The 27,574-nt window shown below is 40.1% G+C and overlaps 1 protein-coding gene across 3 annotated transcripts; it reads left to right on the forward strand.

Annotated features, from left to right (window-relative positions):
- Positions 1–172: 172 nt before the first annotated feature.
- LOC132795686 (neuroligin-1) lies at positions 173–27,555 on the forward strand. Of its 3 annotated transcripts, none has more exons than XM_060806583.1 (13): positions 173–941; positions 17,031–18,084; positions 21,531–21,763; positions 23,102–23,503; positions 23,562–23,757; positions 23,901–24,002; positions 24,062–24,257; positions 24,540–24,728; positions 24,810–24,952; positions 25,013–25,302; positions 25,361–25,516; positions 25,580–25,723; positions 25,784–27,555. In XM_060806583.1, exons 2-13 carry the CDS (start codon positions 17,348–17,350, stop codon positions 26,794–26,796), a joined length of 3,801 nt encoding a protein of 1,266 aa, XP_060662566.1. In that variant the 5' UTR covers positions 173–941; positions 17,031–17,347; the 3' UTR covers positions 26,797–27,555. The 3 variants fall into 3 exon arrangements, with proteins under 3 accessions (XP_060662566.1, XP_060662725.1, XP_060662647.1); XM_060806742.1 differs by having other exon boundaries at positions 173–351; XM_060806664.1 differs by lacking the exon at positions 173–941 and adding an exon at positions 16,456–16,537.
- Positions 27,556–27,574: the final 19 nt, after the last annotated feature.

Consider the following 27,574-nt stretch of genomic DNA (forward strand, 5'->3'; position numbering starts at 1 on the left):
GCAGCAGCTGGCAGCTCAGTCACAAGAGACAGACAAATTGGAGAGCGCAGTGAGCTATCATTGTTCCTGTTGTTGTTGTATCCGATGCTGCGCTGTTGTTGTTATTGTCGTTGTTGTTGTTGTGGGAGCAAAAATATTTTAACGCAATTAGAGTCGAGGCATCGTCGTGGCATCAGATCCAGAGCGAACGCGCACGCAGACGGACACGGCGCACGGATAAAATCAGAAAGAAAAAGCCATAAAATAACGGCACACAAAAGCAGCCAAAAGGCGCAGCATTTAACATTTTTATGGCTGTGGTAACTTTTGCAACAATTACATTTGCCACAAAACAACGTGTCACAACAACGTGTGAGTGAGCTTCAAATAATAAAGAAAAACAACAACAAAAAAAAAAGAAATTAACTGCTAAGCACAAACGTGGCAAGCGGCTCAATTATCTAGTAACTAGACACTAAAAATATAACAAAAAGAAGAACGAAGCATCCCATGAACAAAGTGTGAGAAGGTGTGAAGAGTCACGACCGCGAACAATTTGTTGAATACTACGTCGCGTTCCTCTAAAAGTAACCGAAAGCAAAAGTGAATAAGAAAATCACTTCTACTTCTTCTATTCGCTAGAGTGTGTGCGTGTGCGAGTCTGTGTATGTGTGCGTGTGCGTGTGTAACTACTTAATACTAATGCAAATAATTTCAATATACACACGCGCCTAGAAAAAAGCATCAAGCACGCCAAGCAGTGTGGCCAACTAAACTAGAGTGGAAAAAACCACAGAAAAAGAGCCAAGCTCAGCAACATTGGCGGCGCAAAAGTTAAAAAGGACAAAGACGATTAAGCAGCTTTGCTCGACGTGGCGAAGCGGGAGGCAGCGGCAGCACAAGCAGAAGCAGCATCAGCGTCGGCGTCAGCGTCAACGTCACAACAAGAATAAGCTCGAAAGGTGAGCGTAAAATAAGACATGTAAAGAAGGCAGCTGGGGCCAAGAAAAACGCCCCGAAACAGATTCTTTTTTTTTTGTGTTGCCTTCGTTTGCTTGAAAAGTGACAACGACTCAAGAGGCGGCGACGGCGTCAGAGTCAGCGTCAACGACAGCGTCAGCGGTGGCAGCGCCTTGAGCTACAACTTCGTGTGCGTTGCGTGGGTGTCGTGCGTATTCGCGAGCCACGCACGAAGACGACGACAGACTCTCCATCTTCCATACGACAGTTATCGTTGTTGCTGTTGTTGTTCTTGGCAGCACACAGACACACACACACTGGCAAACAAGCGAAAGAGCAAAATGCAGGCCTAAAACAACCACAACAACAATTACGTTGATGTCAGCGGCGACGTTCGCTGAGGGCAACGGTGATAACTCATGTCCCACTGACATTTTTGGGTCAAAAACTAAAATATTATGTGCGGCAGCCTCTTGTTCTTGTTCTTCTTTTTTGTTTTTGCTCTCGCTGCTTAGCTGTAAATGTATTTGTATTTGTCGTTGTATTTGTGTGCTGGTGTGTTTGTTAGTTAGTGGTTTGTGCCAGTCAATATTTCAAGCTAGCTACGCTCAATTGCTGTCTCGCTCGCACGCCGCATTCCGACAGATTAAAATTGCATCCGGTCGAGGCAAACAAAAGTGTTTTCCCTCCGCTTATAGCACACACACTCACACGCTAGAATGGGCGACACAAAGCAACAACAAACACAATAGCCACAGCAGCAGCAGCAGCAGAGAGAGAAAAAAAACAAACAAAATGGCGGGCAGCGAGAAGAAAATAACAAAAATGAATTCAGAGTAAAAGTCTTAATTGAAATTTTTGCTTTGGAGCGCGCTCAACGCCACCTAAAAATGGATAGCAAGGCCATGGAAATGCCAGCGACAAGTTTCACAACGTGTGTCTCTGCCGCTGTTGTTGAATGTGTGTGTGTGTGTGTGTTTGTGTCTTTGCCAGCGGCAACTTTTGTTTGCCAGCCATGTCAAAAGTCGAGTCGAGTCGTGGGGGGCAACAGAAGAACACACACACACCAACACGCGAACAGTACACAAATCTTGAATGAGTTTGTCTTTGTGTTTGTAACAACATTTTTCAACTTGACGTGCAAATTGCTGCTTCTACTCCTGCTCCTTGCTTCTTGCTTCTTGCTCCTTGGCTAAGGTATCTCTTTGTAGCACACCGCCTTTGTCTCTCTCTCTCTCCCTTTCCCTCTCTCTTTATTTTCCTGCATGGCAATCAACGCTAAGCCAAATAGCCAAAAGCCGTATATTGGATGTTGTCCAATTACATCGCGATACACTAAATATCGCTCACAGCCAACACATGCAAAATATTATGTATTATGTGTGATAAGGAAGTAATCATAAGAACATATAGTATAGGATCGTACAATAACATTTTTGGCATTGCTGCAATTTTAGAGCTTGACAAAAGAAAGCCAAAAATTTCCATCTCGCTTGGCTTAAAATTTCTTCGTTATTTCGCAGCGAAAAACAATTGAAATTTGCATAGAAATATGTATGTCGTTTTGCTTGTAAAACCCAGACAAGATAACTCGTAAACTTAAGAGTTTTTTATTTCCATTTCGATGTTTGCAATCTGACGCATAGATAAAGCTGAAACAACTTGAGGAGATGGCCGCAAGCAAAACAACGCGAACATGCAAATTTCCATAGCATACTTTTGTGGGCATCCTTATGTAAGACAACTCAATACAACAACAACAAAAAAAAGGATGTTAATTCGCTACAAATCCAACATGAAAAACGTTTAAATTGTACACGATTCAATATTCAATGTATTTGTATTTGTATTTGAAAAACCACTTGAAGAACTTCATATGTCATTCATCAATTACGCAGTCAGAGATGATTTCTCTTTTTGTATACAATATTTGGTAACCACAAAAGTGAGAATATAAAATGCATATTTTTAATCAAGTTTTGCAACAGCTGAACGTACCAAAAATATAATATGGAAATAACAGCAGAGCAGCAAATTCATTCGAGAGTGAATCAATTTGTGTTTTTTCTCTCATTTTTTTTTTTGGCCAAGCTTAATTTATGGCATATTTTAAGACTTTATTTGAATAGCATTCGATTTATCAAATCGAATTGATTACTCTGAATATGTAAAATACTTGAAATATTATTGCCGCCACTTGCAACACTGAATAATCATTTTGTTGATTGACCAACATAAATCGGGAACGGTAGCCTTTTGATGTGCTCTGCCTTTCCTCGACCACCGCAATTATTTGCTTGATGTGGCTGCGGCTTTAATGCTCACAAAAATTTGAATCGGCTTTTTCTCTGGATAAGCTTAAATAAATGACGAGCCAAAAGGCGTGTGTGTGTGTGTTTTCTTTCAATGAAAGAGAAACATGCTAAACAAATGGGCACAAAAACGAATCAAAGGTGGGGCGATGTTCACGCCCACAAGCTGCTAACCGCCCACTTTATCTTAGTCGCTCTCCGCCCCTTGGTCCATAGTCGTTATTTGGCTTTTTGTTCGAACGGATACATCTTAGTTATTTGTCAGTTGAACTCTCTCCAAGTGTTTATCTCTGTGTGTGTGTGTGTGTGTGTGTGTGTGCGAGATGGTTTGTCTGTGTTTATCTTGGCCAAAAGCTATATAGTTTATCTATGTGCATGTTTGTTGTGCTGCTGCTGCTGCTGCTGCTTGTTGTCGACTTTTCCGCACTTATTCCATATTTAAGAGGCAATTTATATTCCCTTTTTTTTCTGCACTTTGCCGCAATGCCATTCAACTTTCAGCTACAGTTTCCGTTCGCGACTGCTCGCTCGACTGTTTCTGATTTCTCTGACCGACACACAACAAAAAGCGTTCCACACGCCCACACATCCTGCAGCTCCTCCCACTCCCAGTCCCACTCCCAGCTAGAGCGAGATAGATAGATGGAGCGCTCACTTCCTGGCAACTGTGGCAAACTGTGGAAACTGGCTCGGCCTAAGCTCGGAATCCCTTTTGACAGTCATTTTTGCCTCGTCTCGTCGACGTGTAGCCAATTATCATTTTTGCTTTTGCTTTTTTTTTTGCTGCTTCTGCTGCTGCTGCCTTTATTTTCGAAATGAATAAAAAGGACTCTTGACTCCAGACGACGACGACGAGGATGACGCCTGCTGCGTGTGTTCACGTAGCAAACGCAAAAGCAGGATGTATCTAAATAGCATTTCCATAGCCAGGACTATGGACTTTTGCACCTTGCGGCATCATTGCAATGTTGGCTGACTCGCGTGTTATATGTTTATTTTTTTTTTTTGCTCCTCATTTTTTTTATTGTGTCATAAATTATTCAAACGTAAACATCATCAGAGCAGCAGGAGCAGGAACAGAGCAGCAGGAGACAGGAGACAGGCGTTCTTTCTCATTATCAACAGTGCCACGCACACACTCATATGCAGTCGCTTACTTCTGGTAGTTTATATATTGTACATTTATATATTCGAGTGTGTACATATAAGCGTGTTACGTATACGCCTGGTTGTCCCGCACAGACGACGCCGGCAATCATGATGATGATGATGATGATGCTGATGCTCGAAAGAGAGGGCATAAATAAAGGCGCCATCACTTGATAAATAAGTAGTGCACGTAGGCATTCGGCATAATGAATCGAACCTCTTCCCCCCTCCGCTCACATTGTTCCCCAATTTGTTGTCGGAACCATGCGGCGTATACGTAATCACGCATTGATATGCCATTTACCACGCCTGGCAGCACGCACGAGCGGATCGAGCGGACAGAGACGCCAGCGAGAGAGAGAGAGAGGGAAGTTGGGCTGACGGACTTTGCCTGATTTATGCAGTTCACTTCGAGTTCAGTTTACAGAGTCGCCTCAACTTTATTGTTTTTTATTGTATTACGCAATTATTGCTTTTAAAATTCCAGAAGGATTTATCTCTGCAAATTAAATTGACACTCTCGATCTCGCTCTCGTTTTCATTTTCGTTTTCGTTCTCGAATTCAAATTGAAAATTGGCTTCGCCAAAGTCGTTACAACACTGATTACATGTTAATTATCTTGGCTTGGCGTAATGAATTGGCCTTTTCGTGTTGTTCTGGCTTTTTCCAATTTCCAGCTGTCGAGCATTGTAAACATTTACGTAGGACTACACCCACTCACACTCCCTCTCTCCCTCACTCCCTCGCTTTATGCCATTACATGAATATGCAAATCGAAATTTTAAATAATTTAATTCACACACACATAATGCACTTAGCTTTTCGAATGCTCTCGTAAAGGAAAATGAAAATAAGCATTTGAAATCGCACAAAGTGCACAACTTTTGGCCTTGCCCAAATTGTTTTTCCAAAAAAACTTTATGCAAATTGCATAAATTGTGTGAATAATTCAGATGCCGAATTTATGAATGCTTTGAAAGGATTAAGTTTGATGCCAACACAAATAAATTACCAAAAGCCCCTAATGTTGTTGTTATGGCAACTATTAATCAATTTTAGAAATAGGTATTAATATTTAAGCTAACTAAAATGTTTGTGCCTAAAATGCACGTTTATAGAATAATGAAATAAACAATACCAACGAAGAAATATATAATATAAATTGTGCATTTATAGAAATAAACGACATATATAATTAAATCCTTCTATGAAACTCATACAGAAAAAGACATGAGTTAAATTGTAGTAATAATAGTATGAAATTCAAGTCCTCCAATAAACCACATATATATTTAAATACTTCTATGAAACTCATACAGAAAAATACATGAAATTGTAGTAATAATAGTATGAAATTCAAATCCTTCATCAACAAATTGCAGACACATTTCTTGTCAGTCTATCTAAACTGTTCTTATCTGTGTGCCACTCAACTCGCAATGTGCATACTTAGTCCATTAATTTTTCATTTTTCCAATTGACACGCTGCCTGAGAAGTTCTCCATAGTTTCACATTCCCATACCGAATCTAGAGTAGATTTTTGTGTGCAAGAAATCTCAAATGGTTTGCTGTCAAAACACAAGGAAAACGTGCACAAGTTTTCCAACTGAATTGCCTCAGTCAGAGTGAGCTTGGATCGAATTGTGCTTAAGATGGAAATGCTTCGCTTTTAGCTTTTGTTTTTCTCTCTTTGTGCTGCGCTAGTGTTTTGTGTTTTCGTTTTTCTTCTTCATTTTTTTTCTTGTTGATTGCATGAAGTACATAGGAGGGGAGCACAAAGGCAAACTGTTGTTCTAGTGTTATCTCTCTATATGGCAGCAACAGCAGTAGAAGGATGTGCTTGACACACACACCCAGTTACATACATATGCATAAGTATATGTGTACATCAATGTGCATGTGTATGTGTGTGTGAGTACTTAATAGCAAAGTGTGTTTTGTCTGTGCGATTAATTCCATTGGCACCGATTGAAACTTTTGTGCTTCAAGGCAGCAATAAATTTACGACTGGATATATTTACAATACTTTGTACATGTATTGAGCACACACACACACACACATAACATGTATTAAGTGCATGCTTTAATTTACATATTCATTAAATTACAAACGATCTCACATTTCCGCATATAAAATCCACTCAGAAAATGCGAAAATCCCGCAACCGAGAGTTGAGAGCATGTCCATATTCATGTACGAGTATGTTTCCATTTCGCAATGTTTCGTGTCCGTGTCCGTCTCCGTATCCGCATCCTTATCCGCCGTATCCTGCTGGTGTTGCGCATCTGTTGTGAGCTGCCAAGCCAGCCGGATGATGAATATAAACTCTCCGTGTGTGTCTTGGTGTGTGTGTGTTGGTCGCAAACATGAGCAACCGAGGCTAAAACTAACGTCGCCCATTTGCATTAAGCCCATTTAATTATACTAAGTACATAGCAAATACGACAGCCGTTCGACGGCTTCGAACGTGTACAATATACTATATAGTAGAGTATGGTACATACATATGTATATAAACTATGTTATTTGCACTATGGTAGTTGGAGTAAGCAGTAGAGAGAGAGAGAGGAGAATTCGCCTCTCGGCGCTGCTTGACAACAAACAAAGCACAGGCAAACAAACAAACACTTTGCCACGCGAACTCGTGTGTATATCACATTGTGGTACTTACTCATATGCAAGTACAACGTTGCGTATACGCAATGCTTGAGCATACGCCCCACGGTTACTAACAATGTTTGCACGCGTGTTTGTGTTTGCCTTTGCCGCAGTCATAAATAATTTATGCTTGCGTGAATTGGTCAACTTTGGGTCAGCTTCACTCTCTCTCTCTCTTTCATTTCACATTCCTCATCTCCATCTCCTCTGCGTATGTCTTCATCTTCATCTACATGTTAATCCTCCTACGAGCATTGTTTCGTGCATCATTATTATGGGGGGTCTCTGTAAATCAGCTGTTGTCACTTGCTTCTCGCCCATTCATGCTTGCCTCCCATTTTGTTGCCTCATTTGCATTTACTTAACCCAAAGATGAAGCCATTAGCCGCAACAGTCCCTTGGCTCTAATTAGAGCTGTGAGCAGACCATATATTCATTTAACACAAACACACCCACACACATACATATATCTGTGTGTATTTACATATATTGTTACTCCCACACACACACACAAACACACACACACCATATTTAATTTCACAATAGAGATTTGAAAAGTCGTTGGCCATAATACGTGCAGATATTTACACATTAACCAGAGCGACAATTTAATGAGCATTTAGCTCACAGCTCAGCAATTTATTAAGCACTCGGGAAAGTCCAAAACTAGCCAAATATCTCATCGCAGGACACCAATTTGCGTACAAGTACAGACATGTCCTTGCTCTATAAGCTGATGAATTAATGGGAAATGCAGTTGTATTTGCAGGATTTCAATAACTTTATAAGGTGCGCAGAAAGTGGACATAATCACTATAAGATTGAGAAATAAATTGTTCTATGATATATATTGTATTATTATATTATATTGCTCATTTACTGCACTAAATAAATCATCAGAATTTAGCTTAAGATAAAATTGAGAATGCTGATGAATTGAAATAGGAAATTGCTTGAAACTCTGACTAAATTAAAGCTTCACTCTAAACAGTTTAGAAAGGCTTTTAAAGTAAGAATTTTAAATTGAGAAATAACTAAAAGTAGAACATATAAATGAATTGATTAAAGAAACTCACTGAAATTCTAACCAAATGCAGCTCAACTCTAAATAGTTTGGAATCTTAAATTGACAACTAAATTGTCCGATGACAGTTTTCATTAAACATTTACTTAGACTCGAGGCATAGCTTAAAGCCTTTTGGCTGCTTCCCATTTGTTGTGTTTAAACCATTGAAAACTAATTTCAGCTCAACAAAAAGCTGTGAAACTGGCGTCTGCTTAACTTGCTTAGAAAAAGTACTCATTGAAGTTCCCATTTCACTCCGCTTGCGATCTGGTTCAAGCACAGCACACGAAACTAGTTCCGAACTGAGTCATTTTGCGGTTGAGAGCAAGTGCTGTGCTTAAGTGCTATATTAAACGTGCTTCAGAATCAGCGATCTATTAATTCTCTAATTAAAAACAAACTTTCATGCTAAAAAAAAAAGGAGAAGCAAAAATATGTTGCATAATTATTTGAGGCTATTTAAAAACTATGGCTTCAAGGGTTTAGCAACCAGAGAGCGAAAGGAGAATAGAGTGAGAGCGAGAGGAAGAGGGAGATGAAGTGAGTAAAAGGCAGAGTTAGGGGTTCAACAAGCTGCCAGGCAAAGGCCAGCAATTTCAATTTGCCAGCCAAAGGAATTACGTTTTCATTTTGTTTTTTAATTATAATTCACATTTGACCTTTTCTCAGCGTAGCCGTAAGTGTGTGTGAGTGTGTTAAAATGATTTGTTATGCCAGAGTGTAAGTGTGTGTAAATGTGTTTGTGTGTGTGTGGGTTTCTCTATTTGCCTGACTGCAGAAAAGAATGACTCCTGTATCGTCCGTCTGTTCCTCTCTGCTGACTGCTGTCAGAGCTGCTTTGTTCGCCCAAGAGTGGAAGCGAGAGAGAGAGTGCGATTGAGAGCGAAAGAGTGAGAGAGTGAGAGATAGAGCCCTCTGTTCTAAATGGCAAAAGGCGAAACCAACGTCACCCGGGCACAGTCAACAGTCACCAAAGTAGAACTACAAAACATTTCAAATGCCATTTAGTGCACCTAACACACACACACTTGAGCGTTTGTGTGTGCGTTTGACTGAGTGCGAGTGTGTGAGTGTGAGTGTGAGCGTGTTTTGGATGGCATTTGGAAGCGGAACCATGGGGCGGTGAAATTGCAGAACTTTCCCCTTTCATTATGCTGTGCAAAAAATAAACGAGGTTACATGCCTGCTTGAATCCACAACCGAATGAGACAGCGCCTTTACGTTGCTCTCATTTTTCTTTCTTCTTATGGTATATATATTTTTTTTGTGTTTGCAACTTTATTTTTGTGCAATTTCTATGTATATACTTTAGATGCTTGCATACCCTGTAAGGACTATACAGAGAGAAAGAGATATAATGCCCGATAAGCATTACGTACGACCTTTGCCCTTGTTAAAACCCTACTCCAAATCCAAATCCGGCTATCTGTCTGTCTGTTTACCATTCATACTCACAGCGACCTTCTGTCTGTCTTTCCGACCTTAAACCTACCTTGGACTGCTTGACGTCGTGTTAATTTCCTTGTCTACCGCTTGAAGGTCCCGTCCGTGCGTTAATCCACGTGGAGTCCATCTGTCTACTTAATGCTTCTGCTCGACCTTTTCCAACCCAACCCAACGCAACTTTACCTTGAATCCACTCACAGACCTCGTTTGGTTATCTACATATATACATATATGCAAACTCGTTATAACATGCTGCTGTACAACTCGAAATTGTATTACTGTCTGTTACATTTAACACACTTTCAATACTCCTTACAGCGCATCTGATTGTTGAGCATGCTCAATTGCTTTTCGCTTTACTAACCCTGCTGCTCGTTGTGCCATTTTTCAAGATTCGTCGAGTTGGCGAATTACATTCGGAAATGCAATTTTTTGTACCCTTATACACGCATTCAGCTTTTTCTCTAGCACATTTTGTCAATAAAGCATTTTAAATCAAACAAGCACACGAACACACACATGTGCGCAGAGCCAACCGTACGTATACGCAATGTTTTTGGCACATATTGTTACGCTGGAAAAAGTTTTTGGAGATTTTTGTTGGCTTACTGTGTTTACTGTTTACTATTTCTATTTGCCATGCCAGGATATTATTAAGGGCATTGTGTTAGTAATTAGAAAAATAAAACGTTATTTGTTATGAGAAAGTTGCGCAGAGTTGACAATTGGATTTATGGTCCAATGTCACATAACTTTTGGCTGCGGTTTTCCTTCCACTTTTTCCACTTCCTCTCGATCTCGCTCTCGGCTCTTGCTCGAAAAATGCCAGAAAATACTCTCATGCTTTATGTTGCAAGCGGAAATCGAAAACAAGTTGCCCCCAAACATATTGAACAGGTCTTGTGCTCATCCACACACACATCGAGAGAGAGAGAGAGAGAGAGACGGACTCACACAGAGAAAAGAAGGGAAATTGCTTTTTAATAGGCTTTATATTGGATTGGTCATGCAATTTGTCAACTCCCTGGCGACATCTTATGCAGAACCTGAGCTCACATACGGCAATTGCCGAATGAATTATTATTATGTGGCAGCTAATGGATCTCTGAGGTATACCAATAACACTGTGAAATATGAAAAGAGTTTACTTTTAATCAATGTTAAGGCAGCCTCAATTTCCATCTACCTTCACTTCAATTGAGTTCCGTTCCGTTTCGTTTCGTTCTGTTGTGTTCTCCTCAGTGTTCAGTTCAGTTCAGTTGAGTTTATTGATGTTGAATTGACACCCGAAGGATGGAAGCAAAAAATAACATCAAAAGCGAAGGGAGAACAGACCCGAAAAGGATGCTTCAAGTTGTGCCTTTCCTTCCTTTCTCGTCTGCTTTCACTGACAATGTCAATCAAACCCTCACACACACACAATCTGCGAAAAAAAAGGCAAAGTTGGCATACGAATTTGAGTAGCAAACAACAAAAAAATAAATAAAAAACAGAAGGCAGCTGCGAAGGGAGCACAAGTTTTAATTAAATAATAAAGCGAACGGATAGAATTACCTCTTGTTTGGGCCAACAAAATGGTGCGTTAATGAGAATCATATTTAAATATAGGCTGAGGGCAAAAATCTCTTACCATCTAAAATGTAGATTTCTGCGAAATGAGCGTGAACTAAGAATAGAACTAAATTTATGCTAAGCATGAAATACTTGGAAGGCAAATAATGAAAATCCTCCTCAATTTTATTTCGGTGAATTTCACTCGGAATATTCTAGAAATAATGCATACTTAGTGCAGCAGTTTTCAATTAGAAATTTCAAACAAAAATAAATATGCATGTTAAACTCAACGCAATAATTAAAAACATATTTAACTGATTCATTTACCCGTTTTTGTCCTTTTTCTGTCCTTGCCCTTTGCACAGTTTAAATTCATAGTAAAAAAAATAAATTGAAACTGTAAAGTTTTTTCTACAGTTTTGGCGCAGTTTGTAAATGTTTGCCCAACTTTCGTTTCTTTGTCGCAAAAGTTACGCTCTGTGTAATATATGTACTTAAACTCTGGCACCATATATACATATATATAGTATATGTAGTATAGTTTAGTATGTTGTACATTTTGTATTTTACATGCGCATAACACATACTTATTACTTTTTGTAAAAGTTTCAAGCGTACTTTCCTCTCCACTGATTTTCACTATTCACAGACAGAGTTTTCCTCCAACAACAACAACAATATCGACAGCAAGTTGTCGTATTCGTTGCACTATATAAGCTGCTTTTACCCATCGTTTTTTTGCCTCGATTGCTTGACGATGGAATATTTAAAATATTTATGTTTGCTTTTCTATTAACAAAGGACGACGTGTGGAAGATGTTACAACGATATCTGTTGTAAAAGGAAACGTCTGCCGCTTGATGAAAGATAAATACACAGTTTAGTTGTAGTTTTGTCTACCTCAATAAAGGAATGAAAAATATGAGAGGTTTGAAAATGCAAAATTGTTGCAAATACAGAATTGATAGAAGGCAAATATTATATATTTTCTGACAACATTGTGATTGATACACAGAAACTACACAATTCTTATTGTCCATGTATCAAATGGCTTCAATCATGATTCAGTGTATCCATTTTAATTAAAGAACTTTTTAATTAAATGTTGCAGACAGCATTTAATTGTCGAGCACACACACACAGGGTCTTGACAAGTCGAATCGACTTTTTCACTTCCAACGTTTGTTGTTTTTAATGCGCTCAATAACAAGCAATTGCTGCGGTGTACTCGGGAATGTGTTGAGCTTCCGTTTGAAGTCTTTTGAACGACACAGCGAATTCATTGAAAATTTCAACGCAAGCTTATTAAAAGAAAAATCAGCGAGAAAAATGAGGAGATGCGAGGCCGAAGGCAGTAGGAAGCAGAAAAATGCTGACAATCAGGACACGCGACGAGGACATTTTCGGGATGCCAACTGCGATTGCAATTGTAAAATGTAGCAAATTTTTAATGTGCTTGCAACTTTTATATCGAGTTTTAATGCGAGAAAGTTCCAGCTCGATGATGGCGCTTTGTGTATGTCTGTGTGTGTGTGTACTCCATCTGTATGTGTATGTGTGTGCGTGCAAGTTCTTGCCACGCTTTTGTGGCGCTTCATCTTGTTGCAACTGCTGGCTGGCTGGCACTGCAACAGTCTGAGGACGTTGCATTTCCTGTTTGCACAGCCATGATTTGCAGTCATCGTCCCCATCTCGAAGACTTACAAGTTCCCTCCTTTAACCCTCTTGTCCTGGCCTGTAAATGGTCGGACGTGTGAGATGCCTGGATGAATGTCTATGTCCTGGCTGGCAACTCATCTGACTGCCGCTTTTCATGCAAAAATATGCAATTTTATCGGTCTTTACAGATTTGCTATAAAAAAAGAAAACAGAAAAGACAAGCAAAAAAAAAAAGCAAGAATAGGAAAAATACATAGCCGACTTGGAAAATGCGTCTGAGCTTGTCAGCAACATAGGAAGGAAGACGAGGTGCTGTAAGAGGGGTAGGGAAGGGGGTAACTGGCAAACGCATAGCATGAAAGACATTTGCCAAGCAAAAATGTAAATATTTATCATACCGGAAACATGCGTTGCCATCCACAGCAGCCATCTACTTCAATTTGTACAGGAAAAACCCAGTGAAATCTCCACTAGTTCCTTCACCAGCCACCAAACAAACCACTTCCCCTTTTGGAAAGAATGTTGCCAGTAGTAACGATGGCGTTGTGCAAAGTTCGCGTGTCTATTTGGAAGCTGCAAAGCAAAGTGATGCTGCAGCTGAAATGCCATTTTAAGCTTTTAGTTAATTTAAAAGTTGAAATTTATTTGCAAATCCTAAACAGAATGGAAACCATGACGCGCACTCACAACAGATTGGCAAGTAAGTCAAGTGAAGCAAAGTAACAAACATAAAAAAGAACGACAAGTGAACACGTTACACGCGAGTGAGCTCGACAGCGCGATACTCGATACTCGATGGCAGAACATAAACTTTTAGACGTCTGACACGTGAGGGAATCGATATGAAAATATATTAAATAATTTTCTGTGTTTTTCTGACACAGCAGAAGGATATAACATTTTTAATAAAAGTATGCAATTTTGACAATATTGCAGTTTATTTATTTAAAGAGAAAATTATAGAAAAAGTAACTTTTAACTACAAAATACTTGAAAGTTAAACGTGAGGGAATCGATGCTGCTGATATGAAAATATATTAAATAATTTTCTGTGTTTTTCTGACACAGCAAAGGGTATAACATTTTTAATAAAACTGTGCAATTTTGACACTATTGCAGTTTATTTATTTAAAGAAAAATTATAGAAAAAGTTAACAGAAGCTTCAGTAACTTTAAACTATGAGATACTTGAAAGCTGAACATAAACTTTTAGACGTTTGACAAGTGAGGGAATCGATGCTGCTGATATAAAAATATATTAAGTAATTTTCTGCGTTTTTCTGACACAGCAAAGGCTTATAACATTTTTAATAAAACTATGCAATTTTGTCAATATTGCAGTTTATTTATTTAAAGAAAAAGAAAAAAGAATAAATATAAGAAAGTTAACACAAGCTTTAATAACTTTTAACTAAGAAATACTTGAAAGCTGAACGTGAGGAAATCGATGCTACCGATTTGAAAATATATTAAATAATTTCTCTGCGATATTTAATAAATATTTATAACTTTTAACTGTGAGATACTTGAAAGCTGAACAGAAACTTTTAGACGTTTGACACGTCAGAGAATTGTTCTAATTTTCAATCGGAAATAAAACTTGTACATTTCTTAACATATCTAATACAACAATGAATATTAATATTTATTTAAAGAATCAATTTATAAAAAAAAGCTTTTATTTGTACCTAAGCAGCTGTTAACTTTTCAGTTAATTTTACCCAATTTATTCAAGTACTCTTTAACGTGTTTCAAACATAGTCAACAACTAATCAAGCTTTGTTTCTGAGGCAGCAGCTAGCATAATAAACAATTTATATATACATACAATATATATTTAGTTCAAAACGTGCCGACATTTGGGACATTTTGGATGTCAACACGCACAGCAAGCAGCAAAAGGACATTGAAATGGAGCTGCTGAAACTGAAACTGAAGCTGGAGCTGGAGCTGAAGCTGAAGCTGAAGCAAGTGCTGGTCATGGGAATAAACCGGGCGATGACGATGGCTGCCGGGTTTCATATAGTTAAATTTTAGTTTTATAGCTGCAATTTAGACAAAATACTCTCACTGTGTCTGTGTCTCGATTGTGTGTGTGTATGGGTGTGTGTGTGTGTGAGTTTGTCGGTCGTTTTGGCTCTCGACAATCGTTACATTTCAGTCAATTGTTTAGCCTTAGAAATATACGATTTAAACGAGTCTGCTTAGACCGAAAGATAAATTACAGCACTCGTCATGTGTCTGGGGCATTGCCTGCTCCCCTCTTAGCTCCTCTTCGTCGCAGTCCCCGTCTACTTATGTGTGTGTTTGAGGATTGTTAATGAGCCCCAAGCAGCTTAGCTGCTCACATCTTTTGCAATGTTTTGTTTTTTTCCATTTTTCTCCATTCTCTCTCTCTGTTTTACGTTAGCTGATACTTTTTGTTATAAGCTGTCCAGTTGAAATTTCCATGTGTGTGTGGAGTGCACCGCAAATCACAAAGGATATTATCGTGTGCTTCATACATTTTGCATTAACTGCGATTACATTTCCATTGCGGTTCTTGTAATGAGGTGACATGACTTCTTTCATTTGTCAGTTGAGTTTCATTATTCTTCAATAAAGCTTAAGAATGCAATTCATGCTTCGCTGCTCGCACACGTGTCAAATAAATATACATTCTATAGTTTAGAATATTTTATGTGTATATAAATATTCTTTCAGTATTTTCCCCTATTTAGTTTTAAAACAAACAAATAAGAAAGCAACAGTTGAGTGTGCTCGACTGTGAGATACCCGCCACCCATTTTGAATAAACTCAAAATATTGCGCTATTAAAAATATACCAAAAAGTATATTTGGTATATCGATGTAGTATCACATTCAAAATATACAGACAGCTTTAAAATTATGCTTGTTATTTGATTTTTGTTAATTTGCGGGGGCAGAAGTGGGCGTGGCAAAAATATGAAACAAACTTGATCTGCGTGCAAACATAACAAATGCTGGCAAAAAAAATTATAGCTCTATCTCTTATAGTCTCTGAGATCCAGTGTTTCATACAGACAGACGGACAGACGAACGTCTGTATATATACTTTACAGGGTCGGAGGCCTTGAAATATATGACCGCGCTGTTTAAAGTTATCTCTCCGGTGAGCATTGTGTGAAAATGGCTGAAATGTGCTCAGAAATCTAAATAGAAAATCGAATCGAACACAAACTTAAATTTTGAGCATCGTTTTTGTTGCGCTTATTCATTGAACTAAATTGATTTCGTGGAAAGTCCAAAGCAAAGACGTTTGGTTTGCTGCATTGGTTAGCCAGCAAATGCAACGTGTGGCAATGTGTGAGGCAATGGCAAGTAGAGATGTGCTGCTATGCAACGCTTAATAAAACGTTTCAAAGCTGCAGCATGCGCATTTAAAATGGCGCTTAAAAGCCAGGTCAAAAGAAGCAATCGCCCGCATAGAGAGGGGACAAGAGGTGCACAAGACGTCAACGGAATGAGAAGCGATGCCACATGCCGCAAAAGGGGAGGGTCAGCTATAAATTGAGACCAGTTGCAAGTTACGGCACACGCCGGCGCCCGGATGAATGCAAGTGGCAAGTGGCGAACTGGTAAGCTGGTGGCTAGCGGCAGGCTGGGGCAAAAGCAAAAGCTATTTAAGGATGCCACGCTCTGATGCGTTGCACAGTTAAGATTCAAACGGGCCAGTGAAAAGGTGTGCACGACGTGCAGCTCATCAACTGAGTGCTGCATGAAACAAGAAGTAAGAAAGCAACTCGAGAAGTCTAAGAAGTGTGCTCGACTGCGGGATACCAGTTTCAAATGTTGAGCAATGTTGTAGCCAAAAAGAATTGATTGTTGATTAAAATTATCAAACTCTCTTATTATTTGTATAAAAATGTAATTTAAAAGAATTATTACAAAATTTTAAACCCGTTGTAATTAGGAATATATACATATATTATATATCTCAATTCCATATCATACTCAATCTAAACACAGTCTGTACAATTGAAGTCAAACAAAGTTGATGCCACAAGCTCTTGTTGTGTCTGAGATTTTTGTTGTTGTTGTTGTTGTTGCCAAACTATATCGCTTCGATGGTTACCACCAAGTTATAATATCCTGCTTCTCTCGGGGGTATAAAAAAGCGAGTAAAACACAAAGCACACTTCACACCCACAGCACATTTAATAGCTACTAAATTTTTAATTTAATTTTGGTTTTCACGCTTGTTCCTCTCTTATTTTTTGCAGCAGCAGCAGAAGGACTAGTGGCTCAACAAGGATTCGGGAGGCAGCTGCGTGTTTAGTGTAGAATATTTGAAATCAAAGCGAAAGGGTATGAGCGTGTCGGTGCGGCTGCAACTCAAACAGAAGCTCAACATGCGCACAACGGCGGTCAAAATGAAGAATCTGCCGCAAATCAAATCAAGCAGTGCCAAAGCAACTATCAAAGCCACAGCCACAGCGAAAGCCAAAGTCAGAGCCCAAAGAAGAGCCAGAACCAAAAACAAACTCAAACCCAATTGACAGTAAGGAAAGCGGCAAGTGGCAGCCGAACGAGGATTAGAATGAAGTTGAGCATGAAAGGAGAAGAAGGAGGAACAAACAGCAACAGCAACAGCTACAGCAGCATAAAAGAAACTAAGCTAATTCAATCGCGTTTTCTAAGTATTTATTGTTACATTCTTGTCGCTGCCTTGATGAGCTACATTCGCGCAATTTGTGCCACCATGATGACGACAAGCTACAAGCACAACGACAACCACAACCAAAGCCAAAGCCACAACCAAACCCGCAATCATACCCAAAGGAGTCGCAGCAGCAGCTCTGCATCGTACTTAGCCAGCCTGCAACTTCGCCCAGGAATTTGCATTATAAGACTGATAACATTAAAGAGATTTCTAAACATTTTGGCCATGCCAACACACAATCAACCACAGCAGCAGCAACAGCAACAACAGCTGGTGGAACAACAACGACTGAAGCTGGAGCAATCAGCGTCTGGGCAGCGCTATTTATGGCACTCGCTGGGCGCCACCGCCACCGCCTCCACTTCCACCTCCACCTCCTCATCGGTGTCGTCCTCCACAGTATCTGGCTCGTGTCGTGGCGCCACGTGGCTGCTACTGCTGCTGTTGCTATCCTCGCTATGGCCGGACTGCGAGTGCCTCCATGGCGCCAAATTGAGCAACAGCACCGTCAAGACCAAGTATGGCTTGCTGCGCGGCATTGTGGTCCGCACCACGCCCCTGGTCGAGGCATTCCTTGGCATACCATATGCATCGCCGCCCGTGGGCAGTCTCAGGTGAGTCCTCAGCTTCAGTTTCAGCTTTATACTCAGATTAAGCGCGTAACTTTAACCCACACTTTCTCCCCCCCTTCACTCTCTGCTCCGTTCCCTTTGGTAAAAGCAATTTTCATAATTATTTTGATAAAATATAGTACAACACAGGAACAACTTTTGCACACTCGTGTTCTTGTCGTGTTAAACGTGCTTACGACTTTTCCTGCCAGATCACAAAGTTGCCGCCACCGCCTCCCACCTCCTTATTTCCTGTCCTCGCCCTTGTTTGGCCAGATTAAAGTTGCAAGACCTTGGCTGCCAAAGGGCCAAAGGGCTTTCTTTCTCTCCTCCTCTCTCCTCCGCTCTCCTCCTCTCTCCCACTCTCGTAACACTCTCAGCTTTTTTAATGAAGCCCACAGCTTCTGCTGTTTACCTAACAATTAGTTGTTAACAGCATTTAGTTTTTGCTTCTAATTGAAACGGAAACTCACTGCTGTTATTAACAAACTACAGATTATATAAATATTGCATTTCTTGCTGTTAAAAAACCAACTACAGATTATATAAATATTAGACATGCAGCATAACAATGTTTACCCCAGCTGGAGAGTTTACTAATTAGTTCAAGGATAGTTAAGCATAGTGCTAGCAATGAAAATATAACGTTTAACATGGCATGATGTTATTGAATATATATATATAGCTTAATTAAATATCTGGCGAAATTTGGTTATATCGAAACAATTTTCTCATTTTTTTAAATAGCAAATATTGTGAAAGAATAAATCAGTTCAATTTTAAATAAACTATTACATGTCGTGCCAAATTCAAGGAAGATTTAAAAGAGTTTTAAAAGTTATAGTGCTGCAATCAAATGTATCTCTCAAATGTAAATTTTAATCCCTCAAAATCATATTAAATCCTCAATAATAAGTAGTTAAAATTGCTAAAATTTAGATCAACATCCCATTAAATAAAGAAACACAAAATTATAGTTAACCGGAAACCAATGCACTTGAATTTGATACAACGGAAAAAAATCTGATGCATACGATCTTTTTTCGCCAAAACTCTCAACAAATTAGCCAAAATAAATGCAAAGAAGCCACTGCAACGAAAAATATAAGAGAAACACACATTTTCCAATGCAATGAAGAGCTTTGCCGCTAATTATAAAGCCAAGAGAACAATAGCAACGCAATTGCAAATGCGCAGATACATTTGTATCTAGAACCATTAATTAGAAAGAATGGCGGCCAATTTAGACAATATTTAGAGAATGAGAAAGAATGTTTGCTGAGGTGAATGCGGTAATGAGTTTATCCGTGTTCTTTAACTAATTCCCAACAATGGTCAGTTCCCAGTTTCTGTTCAGTTTTCTGGCTTGTCCTCAAGATACATTGATGCCATGCATCAGAAACTTCGATGAGTGAACTTTTTTCGTTGTGTGAAGGCGGGGGAGTATGCTCAAGAAATCTAAAGCAAGTTTGCGGCATATTACAAAAGTTTTTGCCACACTTTGACACTTGTGCGAATGAGAAGAGCAGAGGAGAGAACATGTTCTCAGGAGTTTCCATCGAATGTGAGGATTCAACACGCTTGAGACATGCACAACAAGTGTGTGTTGAATGAACTGATTAGACGCTATAACGAGTACTCGAATCACCTTCACCTTCTCCCTCTCCCTCTCGAACTCACTCTCTCGTGTACTTCGAACTTCCAGTCCCCCACTTTTGTTGCAACCCGCTGGCAAATTGTTCTTTAATTACTTCCTGAGTCAATGTTGCCACGTTTATGAGTTGGCCTTAGCCTTGTCTTGACATTGACTCAGGCTCATTGTTATGCAGCAGCAACAGATGCCGCACAAATGAGCAACAGCCCAGAACTTAATCAAATGCCAAGTGAATATTCTCCCCTTTGCCGCAGTCTATTTGCAAATTATTCATGCTCCAATGACAATCGCTCACATCCAGCAAGATGTGCAGAGCGAGAGAGAGTGAGAGCGAGAGCAAGAGAAGTGCGGAAGCGGTTAAATAAACGTGATATTTGACAAATTGTCGATTTACTTCTAACGCATAGCATGCGAAAGCTAATTAATCATCGGGAGTCTAGTCAAATCTGTGTCTGTCGCCAAAGTTCCTAATCAAAAATTCAAAAAGCGAAAGCCCAAAACCCGTTCTACAGCCAGATGGCTGAAGACGATTGCACGTCTTGGCTGATGTGATCTATGAGTCTGTCTTACACGTGAGCTTAGCCAACAGTTACAGCTGTATTTCATCCACATGCTCTTAAGCTCAGCAATCACTCTCGAGTATTAAATATGATGCGTGGGTAATCTTGCAATAATTACACATCTTGCAATCTTGCAATAATTAACTCATGTGAATGTTCTAGCTTAAATGTTTGAAACTTTCTACGCAAAGCTTTCAATTTGAAGTCAAATTTATGAAATCATTTCAAATATAAGCAGAAGAGCTGAAAAATACGTAACTCACTAAAATTGAGACACAGTAAAGTAGATAATCAGTTAATATTATATGGAAGTGCGAACATTTTTCCAATCCCATAATAAAAAATTATAAAAAAAGAAAAGATTTTCTGATGAGAAGAGCACTGCAACTTTTAGAATAGTTTTGTTAAATAAAATACAATAAATAAATCAATGTTTAATTTCTACAAAACAAAATAAAATACGTTAAAGTTTAAAATGCTTTTGCGCATACCCATTTGGAAAAAATCTAAAACAGGGTCTTACTTAGTGTAATGAAAAACATTTACGGCTTGTTGAAGCCTACAAAATGGTACGTTCCACTTGAGAGCCATTTGGCTTTGATCCATTGTGTGCTCACGGGAATGAGTTAAGAGGGGGAACACAAATGGGAAATAGGTTCACAGCCAAGGACTGCGGAGGGAAGGGAAGTTACGTAAAAGCTGGCAATTTAAGGGGGTAATTGTTGTTGCATTACGGCCACAAAATGTGAGTGTGTGTGTGTAGCATTTGAGGAGATGAATTCGAACCCGAAAATGGGAAAACAATAAAAACAATTCGTGTCAATTATTGTGTCATAAAATCAACATTGAAGCTGCTGAAACTGCTGCCCTGGTAACGTCCACACAGTTGGCTTCTCCTATTTTTTGATCGATGGTTTTCAACGTAAAACAATAAAATGTGCAATTAATCAATCGTTTGGCCATTTTTTTGATTGATGAGCTTAGTAGTTAGTTGCGCTGCTTAACGATAGCCACATAACATAGCTGAGAGAGCTCAGGAATCCTTTAGCACCATCCATTTGCCATTTGCCTGCCACCCACGCTCAATTGCGGAAGTAATCGCGATAGTTTGCTGCCATTACCATTACGCCCACACATTACCATCACATCGACATCGACATAGATATAGTATAGTGAAGAGTGTGGATGTGTGTATGTACTGTAGTGATGCCCGCTGATTGCTGTTTGACTTGCAGATTTATGCCACCCATAACGCCATCGACGTGGAAAACGGCCCGCAATGCGGATCGATTCTCGCCCGTTTGCCCACAGAATGTGCCCATACCGCCCAATGGACCCGAGGCTCTCCTCGAGGTGCCCCGCGCCCGTCTCGCCCAGCTGCGACGACTGCTACCGCTGCTGAAGAACCAATCGGAAGACTGCTTATATCTAAATATCTATGTGCCCTACCAGCTGCAGCGCCAAAGACGTAAGTAACAACTCCTAACGCACTCCTTCTTTATTCACTCCTAATTGATTTGCATCTAAGTGATTTCGAATTGATTATAATTTGTCTATTTATTTCATTTCAAATTCCATTGTGTCCAGCTGCCGCAAGCTGACATAAACCTAATTTGAATTAATATGCTCGAGCTGCGAGCTTAAAAGTTTCGCTTAACAAAATGAATCAAATAAATTATGTTATAGATGGCCAGCTTAAGTTCTTATGTAGTTGAGTTAATTAAAAAATTAATTGTCTTTCTAAATTAAGCATTAAATGCAAAGCTACTGACCATCAAAAATGATTCTTTTACTTAAATAAAATCATTTATTTAATTTGAGTTACTTTAAAGTGTTGTTTCTTTTGAAAGCGTAGTAGGTTAAAGGTTAAAGGTCTTATGTTATAATATTTGTCAGACAAATTAACCCAAATGAACCGCTTCTCATCTTTACTCAACTTATGAAACAATCTTCTCTAGCAATTACCATACATACATATATCAAAATATATATAAAAGTGCTATTAAAACTGAATCATTTATGAAATAATGTCAATCTTCAGTATTATTAGATTATTTTCTAATCAATAAAAGTGATTTAATTCTTAAATAATTTTATTGAATTTCTAGATACAACTAATTCCTAGTCGTTAAATTCTTCAAATTATTTTAAACAAATTTCAAATTCCAACTATACCAATTCAAGTAGTTCTATATATGCCCAAAAAAAATCTATTTACCCTAGCGTAAACACTCGAAATGAGTTTCAATTGCAATCCATGTAGTTTCCACTTCAATTGCGTATCAAATCAACGACCAGAGTGGATGTGAGCAACAGTTTCTTAAGGCAAAACTTATTTAGAGTGTATCAGAATTAAAATCAATTTGAAAAGCAAAAACTTTTTCGCCAAACTAATTCAATTGAGAGTTTAATTGATGTTGAAAGAGCGTGCGAACTAAACCCAAAGGGGAAATAATATTTTTTAATTCTTTCTTTCTGTGTTTTATTATTTTTTTTTTGGGTTTTTATACTTTTAAAAGTTGCCGGAAAATGGGCAAAAATAAAACCGAGGAAATTTGGTGATGGGGAGCACACGAAGGGGGAAAAGGGATTGGGGCCAAAGGCGGCGAAACTTTCAATTCCGTAGTGCATTGCAGTTGGTTTTAATAATTGCTGCAAGCGCTGCAGAATTGGCAGGTTCGCTGACCACAGACAGCATATGGAGCAGGTCCTCGAAGCCAAGTGCATGCATGTGCATGTTATTGACATGCAAACCGAGCAGCAGCAGCAGCTCTTTATTAAATCCATTCACATGCTCTAACCGCAGGGGAAAATGGCCAGGACAACGAGAGCGCCAGTTCAACTTCGAGTTCCAGTTCCAGCTCGGGCAGCATCAATGCAGACAACATGCTCTCCACAGTGGTCTTTATACATGGTGAATCGTACGACTGGAACTCGGGCAATCCATACGATGGCTCTGAACTTGCCGGCCATGGCAATGTCATCGTTGTGACAATCAATTTCCGTTTGGGCATCTTTGGCTTCCTCAAGACCGGCGGCAAGGAGAGCGCCCAGGGCAACTTTGGTCTCATGGATCTCGTTGCCGGCCTTCACTGGCTCAAGGAGAATCTGCCTGCCTTCGGTGGCAACCCTCAGAGCATCACCTTGCTGGGTTATGGCACTGGCGCTGTGTTGGCCAACATTCTAGCCGTGTCGCCTGTTGCTAGTGGTGAGTCCCAAACTTCGTATCCTGTCAATCTGTTGCTTAATATGAATGTTCTGTGCAGATCTCATGCAGCGCACTGTGCTCATCAGCGGCACAGCTCTTTCACCTTGGGCTATACAGAAGAATCCGCTGTTTGTTAAGCGACGCGTTGCAGAGCAAACTGGCTGCCATGGCGACATGTTATATGATGATCTGGCTCCTTGTCTGCGCACCAAAAGCGTAACCGAACTCCTGGCCGTTAAGATCGACCATCCACGGTATGTTTGAGTATAAAATATTATCCAATATTAAAAGTAACTATATTCTGAATGTTTCTTAACAATCAAAAATGAAACATATCAGTTTTATATTGTTTAGGTTCTTGAATTCATTATTCTGATCTTCTCCTTCCACTCGACAGCTTCCTAGTTGGCTTTGCGCCCTTTGTAGACGGCACTGTGATATCGCCCAACACCGATGCCATGTCCAGCACTGCGTTGCCTCTGGGTTCAGCTATAGTTAGGTAAGTTACCAAATTTACATAAAACAACATTCAACTAACTCGAATTATTTCATGTACAGCACTTCAGGAATTGAATATGCCAACTTTCCTAAACGTGATCTCATCTTCTGTCTAACATCTGTAGAGTCCTATTTGGACTTAAGTGCTCAGGATCTGGAGTTTGGCTTCAATGAGACGCGAAGGGATCGCATACTGCGCACTTTTGTGCGCAACAATTTCCACTATCATCTGAACGAAATATTCGCAGTACTTAAGGTGAGTTTGCTTTCCAAAATTCTCGCTGTCTGTCTGTCTGTCTGCTAGTTTAAACTTCTGTATCTCTTTAACCTTAAAAGTTAGAGCCACCCATTTCGCTAACAGTAGTTTTGAGGAATCTACAAATGTTAGAAAATATTTTTTAAATGTAAAAATGAGTTATTTTAAAACTGAAAAGAATGCCAAAATATTTTACTATAGGAATTCGTTTCAGGAAATTGTTGACTGTAACTTTAATAGATATAAATGACCTACTTACATATTCATTTAACTCCACTGCAGAATGAGTACACGGACTGGGAGAAGGCCATCAGAAATCCGCTAAGCTCGCGCGATGCAACGCTGCAATTCCTGAGCGATGGGCACACGGCTTCGCCGTTAATCAAATTGGGTTATATGCACAGTTTACGCGGCGGTCGAACATATTTCATGCACTTTAAGCATCGCACTGCCGAGGAGGAATATCCACAGGTGGGTGCCACAAGGTCAACTCAAAATGAATATGAACTCTTATCCCTGACCTTGTCTCCCGTTGTCATTTGTTTTCGATAGCGCACGGGTTCGGTGCGTGGTGAGGATGTGCCCTTCTGGCTGGGATTACCGCTCTCGCCGCTCTTTCCGCACAACTATACGACGCAGGAGCGGCAAATCGGACGTCTCATGCTGCGCTATCTGTCCAACTTTGCCAAGACGGGGTAAGTTCGCCATGAACTAGTCTCATTTGAAAGCGGAGATTAATTGCATTTCGCTTGCAGCAATCCGAATCAATCCACGGCAATGGCAGCGTTGCCCACCGGGGAATCACAGCATGTGCAGCGCAAGCGTTCACTCTCTGGCGAGGCCTTGAACCTGGCCGTCATCTACAATCAGCGTCGCAGCAATGCGATGCACGAGAAGCGTTCGTATTTCCGGCGACGATTGCGCAGCAACGATGGCAACAACAACGAGCCGGGCAACAGCGAGCAGGATTTGAGCAACTATGATGGCGACGAGCTGCCCTTCTGGGATGCCTACGATGTGGTCAATCAGCTGTACATTGAGTTGGGTAAGTACTCAAATTAATTAAATCAAACTTCCCTCATTTAACTGGCTTGGCTTGACAGGTAATAAGGCCAACATTCAGAGCCATTATCGTGGCCATAAACTGTCCATGTGGTTGAATCTTATACCGCAGTTGCATCGACATTTCAACATCAATGATCAGTCCATGCGACATCATCAGTTTCAGGATGATCTCAACAATCGCGATCTCTATGAAGGTAAAAATAATGTTATTTATTAACTTGGAGTTCTAAGTGTATGCTGAGATTTCTGCTTACCAGGCGTTGTGCGTCCGCAGCTGCAAACGAAGCCCGCTGATGATGATAATATACTGATCATACAGACCACAAGAACCACAACTCCAGCGCCCACCACAAAGCAGGAGCAGCTCAATGCCACCGCAGCTGCAGGCGCCACCACAACAGGTAAAGGAAAAGATTTCCTGAAGCGAATTTCCACTCACATTATTTTGAATTCTATTCTAGAATGCGGCATCGATGGCGCCATGTCCGTCTCTGAGCTGACCACCACACAAGCACCCAAGGACAATCGCAGTCACACACATCAGGAGACGCACAAAGATCTGGCCACGGCATCCACCGGCATCATTGGCAATCTGGAGCTACTGCGTCGCCTCAGCGGCAAACAGTTCCAGAGCTACACCACCGCTCTGATAGCCACCGTGGCCGTGGGTTGCTTTCTGCTCATACTCAATGTGCTCATCTTTGCGGGCATCTATCATCAGCGCGAGAAGCGAGCTCGCGATGCCAAGACCAAAGAGGAGCTGCAGGAGGGCGAGACCAGCAAGAATTCCAGCATACTGAAGCTGAATCAAGCTGGACCCAGCGGTGATGTCAGTGATGCGTATACGTTGAGTGGCGCCGTCGTGGACAGTAAGGGCGGCATGGGCATGGTCTTCGGTGAGTACAGCTGCTACGATGAGAAGACCAAGCAGCTGAAGGAGGAACAGCTGCTGGTTGAATTGCCGCCACCTCCGCCGCAAACCACGCTCATGATTGACAGCTGGGAGCCGTGTTCCACCAGCACCCTGGATCTGCTCAAGACACGGCCGCCGCCGTCAGCAGCTGGAGTGCAATCCATTGAGATGGTCAGCTACAATGCCACGTTGCCAACGTTGTTAGAGAACACTGCTGGACACTCGGCGCCGGGCAGCAAACGTGGTTCGTTTGTCGTGGACAACAGTTGTGCCCAGCTGCAGTTCGATTATGCGGTGCAATCATCGGATCAGATGTCCTTCAAGGCCATCGAGGAGGCTGTGAAGGCAGCGGCCAGCGGTGACTCTGAAATCATGCGTGACGATGACATTCCCGAGCCTCCGCCGCCGCCACGCTCTTTTCTAGCTGCTCAGCAGCAACAACAGCAGCAACAGCAACAACAACAGCAGATGGGCATCTTGCGGCAGGCGGGGCAAACGAGTTCCAGTGGCGCCTCGGGCAGCGGCAAGAAACGTGTACATATTCAGGAGATCTCTGTCTAAGCCTCCAAGTACTCCAAGTGCTCCTTTTGACATTGACCTTCCACTCGTTCAAAAACTCCACACTGTCAACCTATGCTTTCCTTATTTCCATTCCTAGAGACTGCCTTGCATCTTTATCTGTTAGCCATTTACTTCGTGAGAATGGGCCTTGGTTTGAGAGTTTAAACTTTAAAAGAGATGTTGTTGTATACTATATTATATCTTCGTCTGTTTGTACATTATGTAAATGTTCCTTGTAGTCGTGGGTCGCGTGCATAAAACTAATCAGACTATGTAGGCCTCATATTAACTATTATAGTACATACATATAATTATTATTATTATTATGATTGTCTTAGATTGTAATTGTTTTTAGGTCGAATATGTGTGTGTGTATAGTTTATGTTCATTTTGACACAATCTAGTTAAGGATTCTGAACGTATTTTATTATGATTATTACATGTTTTTGCTTGTTATGTATTTGATAATAATAAAAGTAATAATAATAATAATAATAATAATAATAATAATAATAATAATAATAATAATAATTAGCGAATGTGGGAGGACAAGTACTTATGTATGTATGTAACTGGCTTTTAAATATTTATAACAACTACAAGTACATACAACCAATATATAATACACACATAATGTACGAGTAAATGTATTGTAAAATATTGAATCTATTTGTATGAAATACACATGTAATGACAAAAACGAAAATCGAAATAAATGTATGTATTATTATCGGCATTTTGATGGTGATATTGCAAAAATCAACTAACAATCGTTTGT

The sequence above is a fragment of the Drosophila nasuta genome, chromosome 2L (genome assembly GCF_023558535.2).
Source record: "Drosophila nasuta strain 15112-1781.00 chromosome 2L, ASM2355853v1, whole genome shotgun sequence".
Classification (NCBI taxonomy): Eukaryota; Metazoa; Arthropoda; class Insecta; order Diptera; family Drosophilidae; genus Drosophila; species Drosophila nasuta.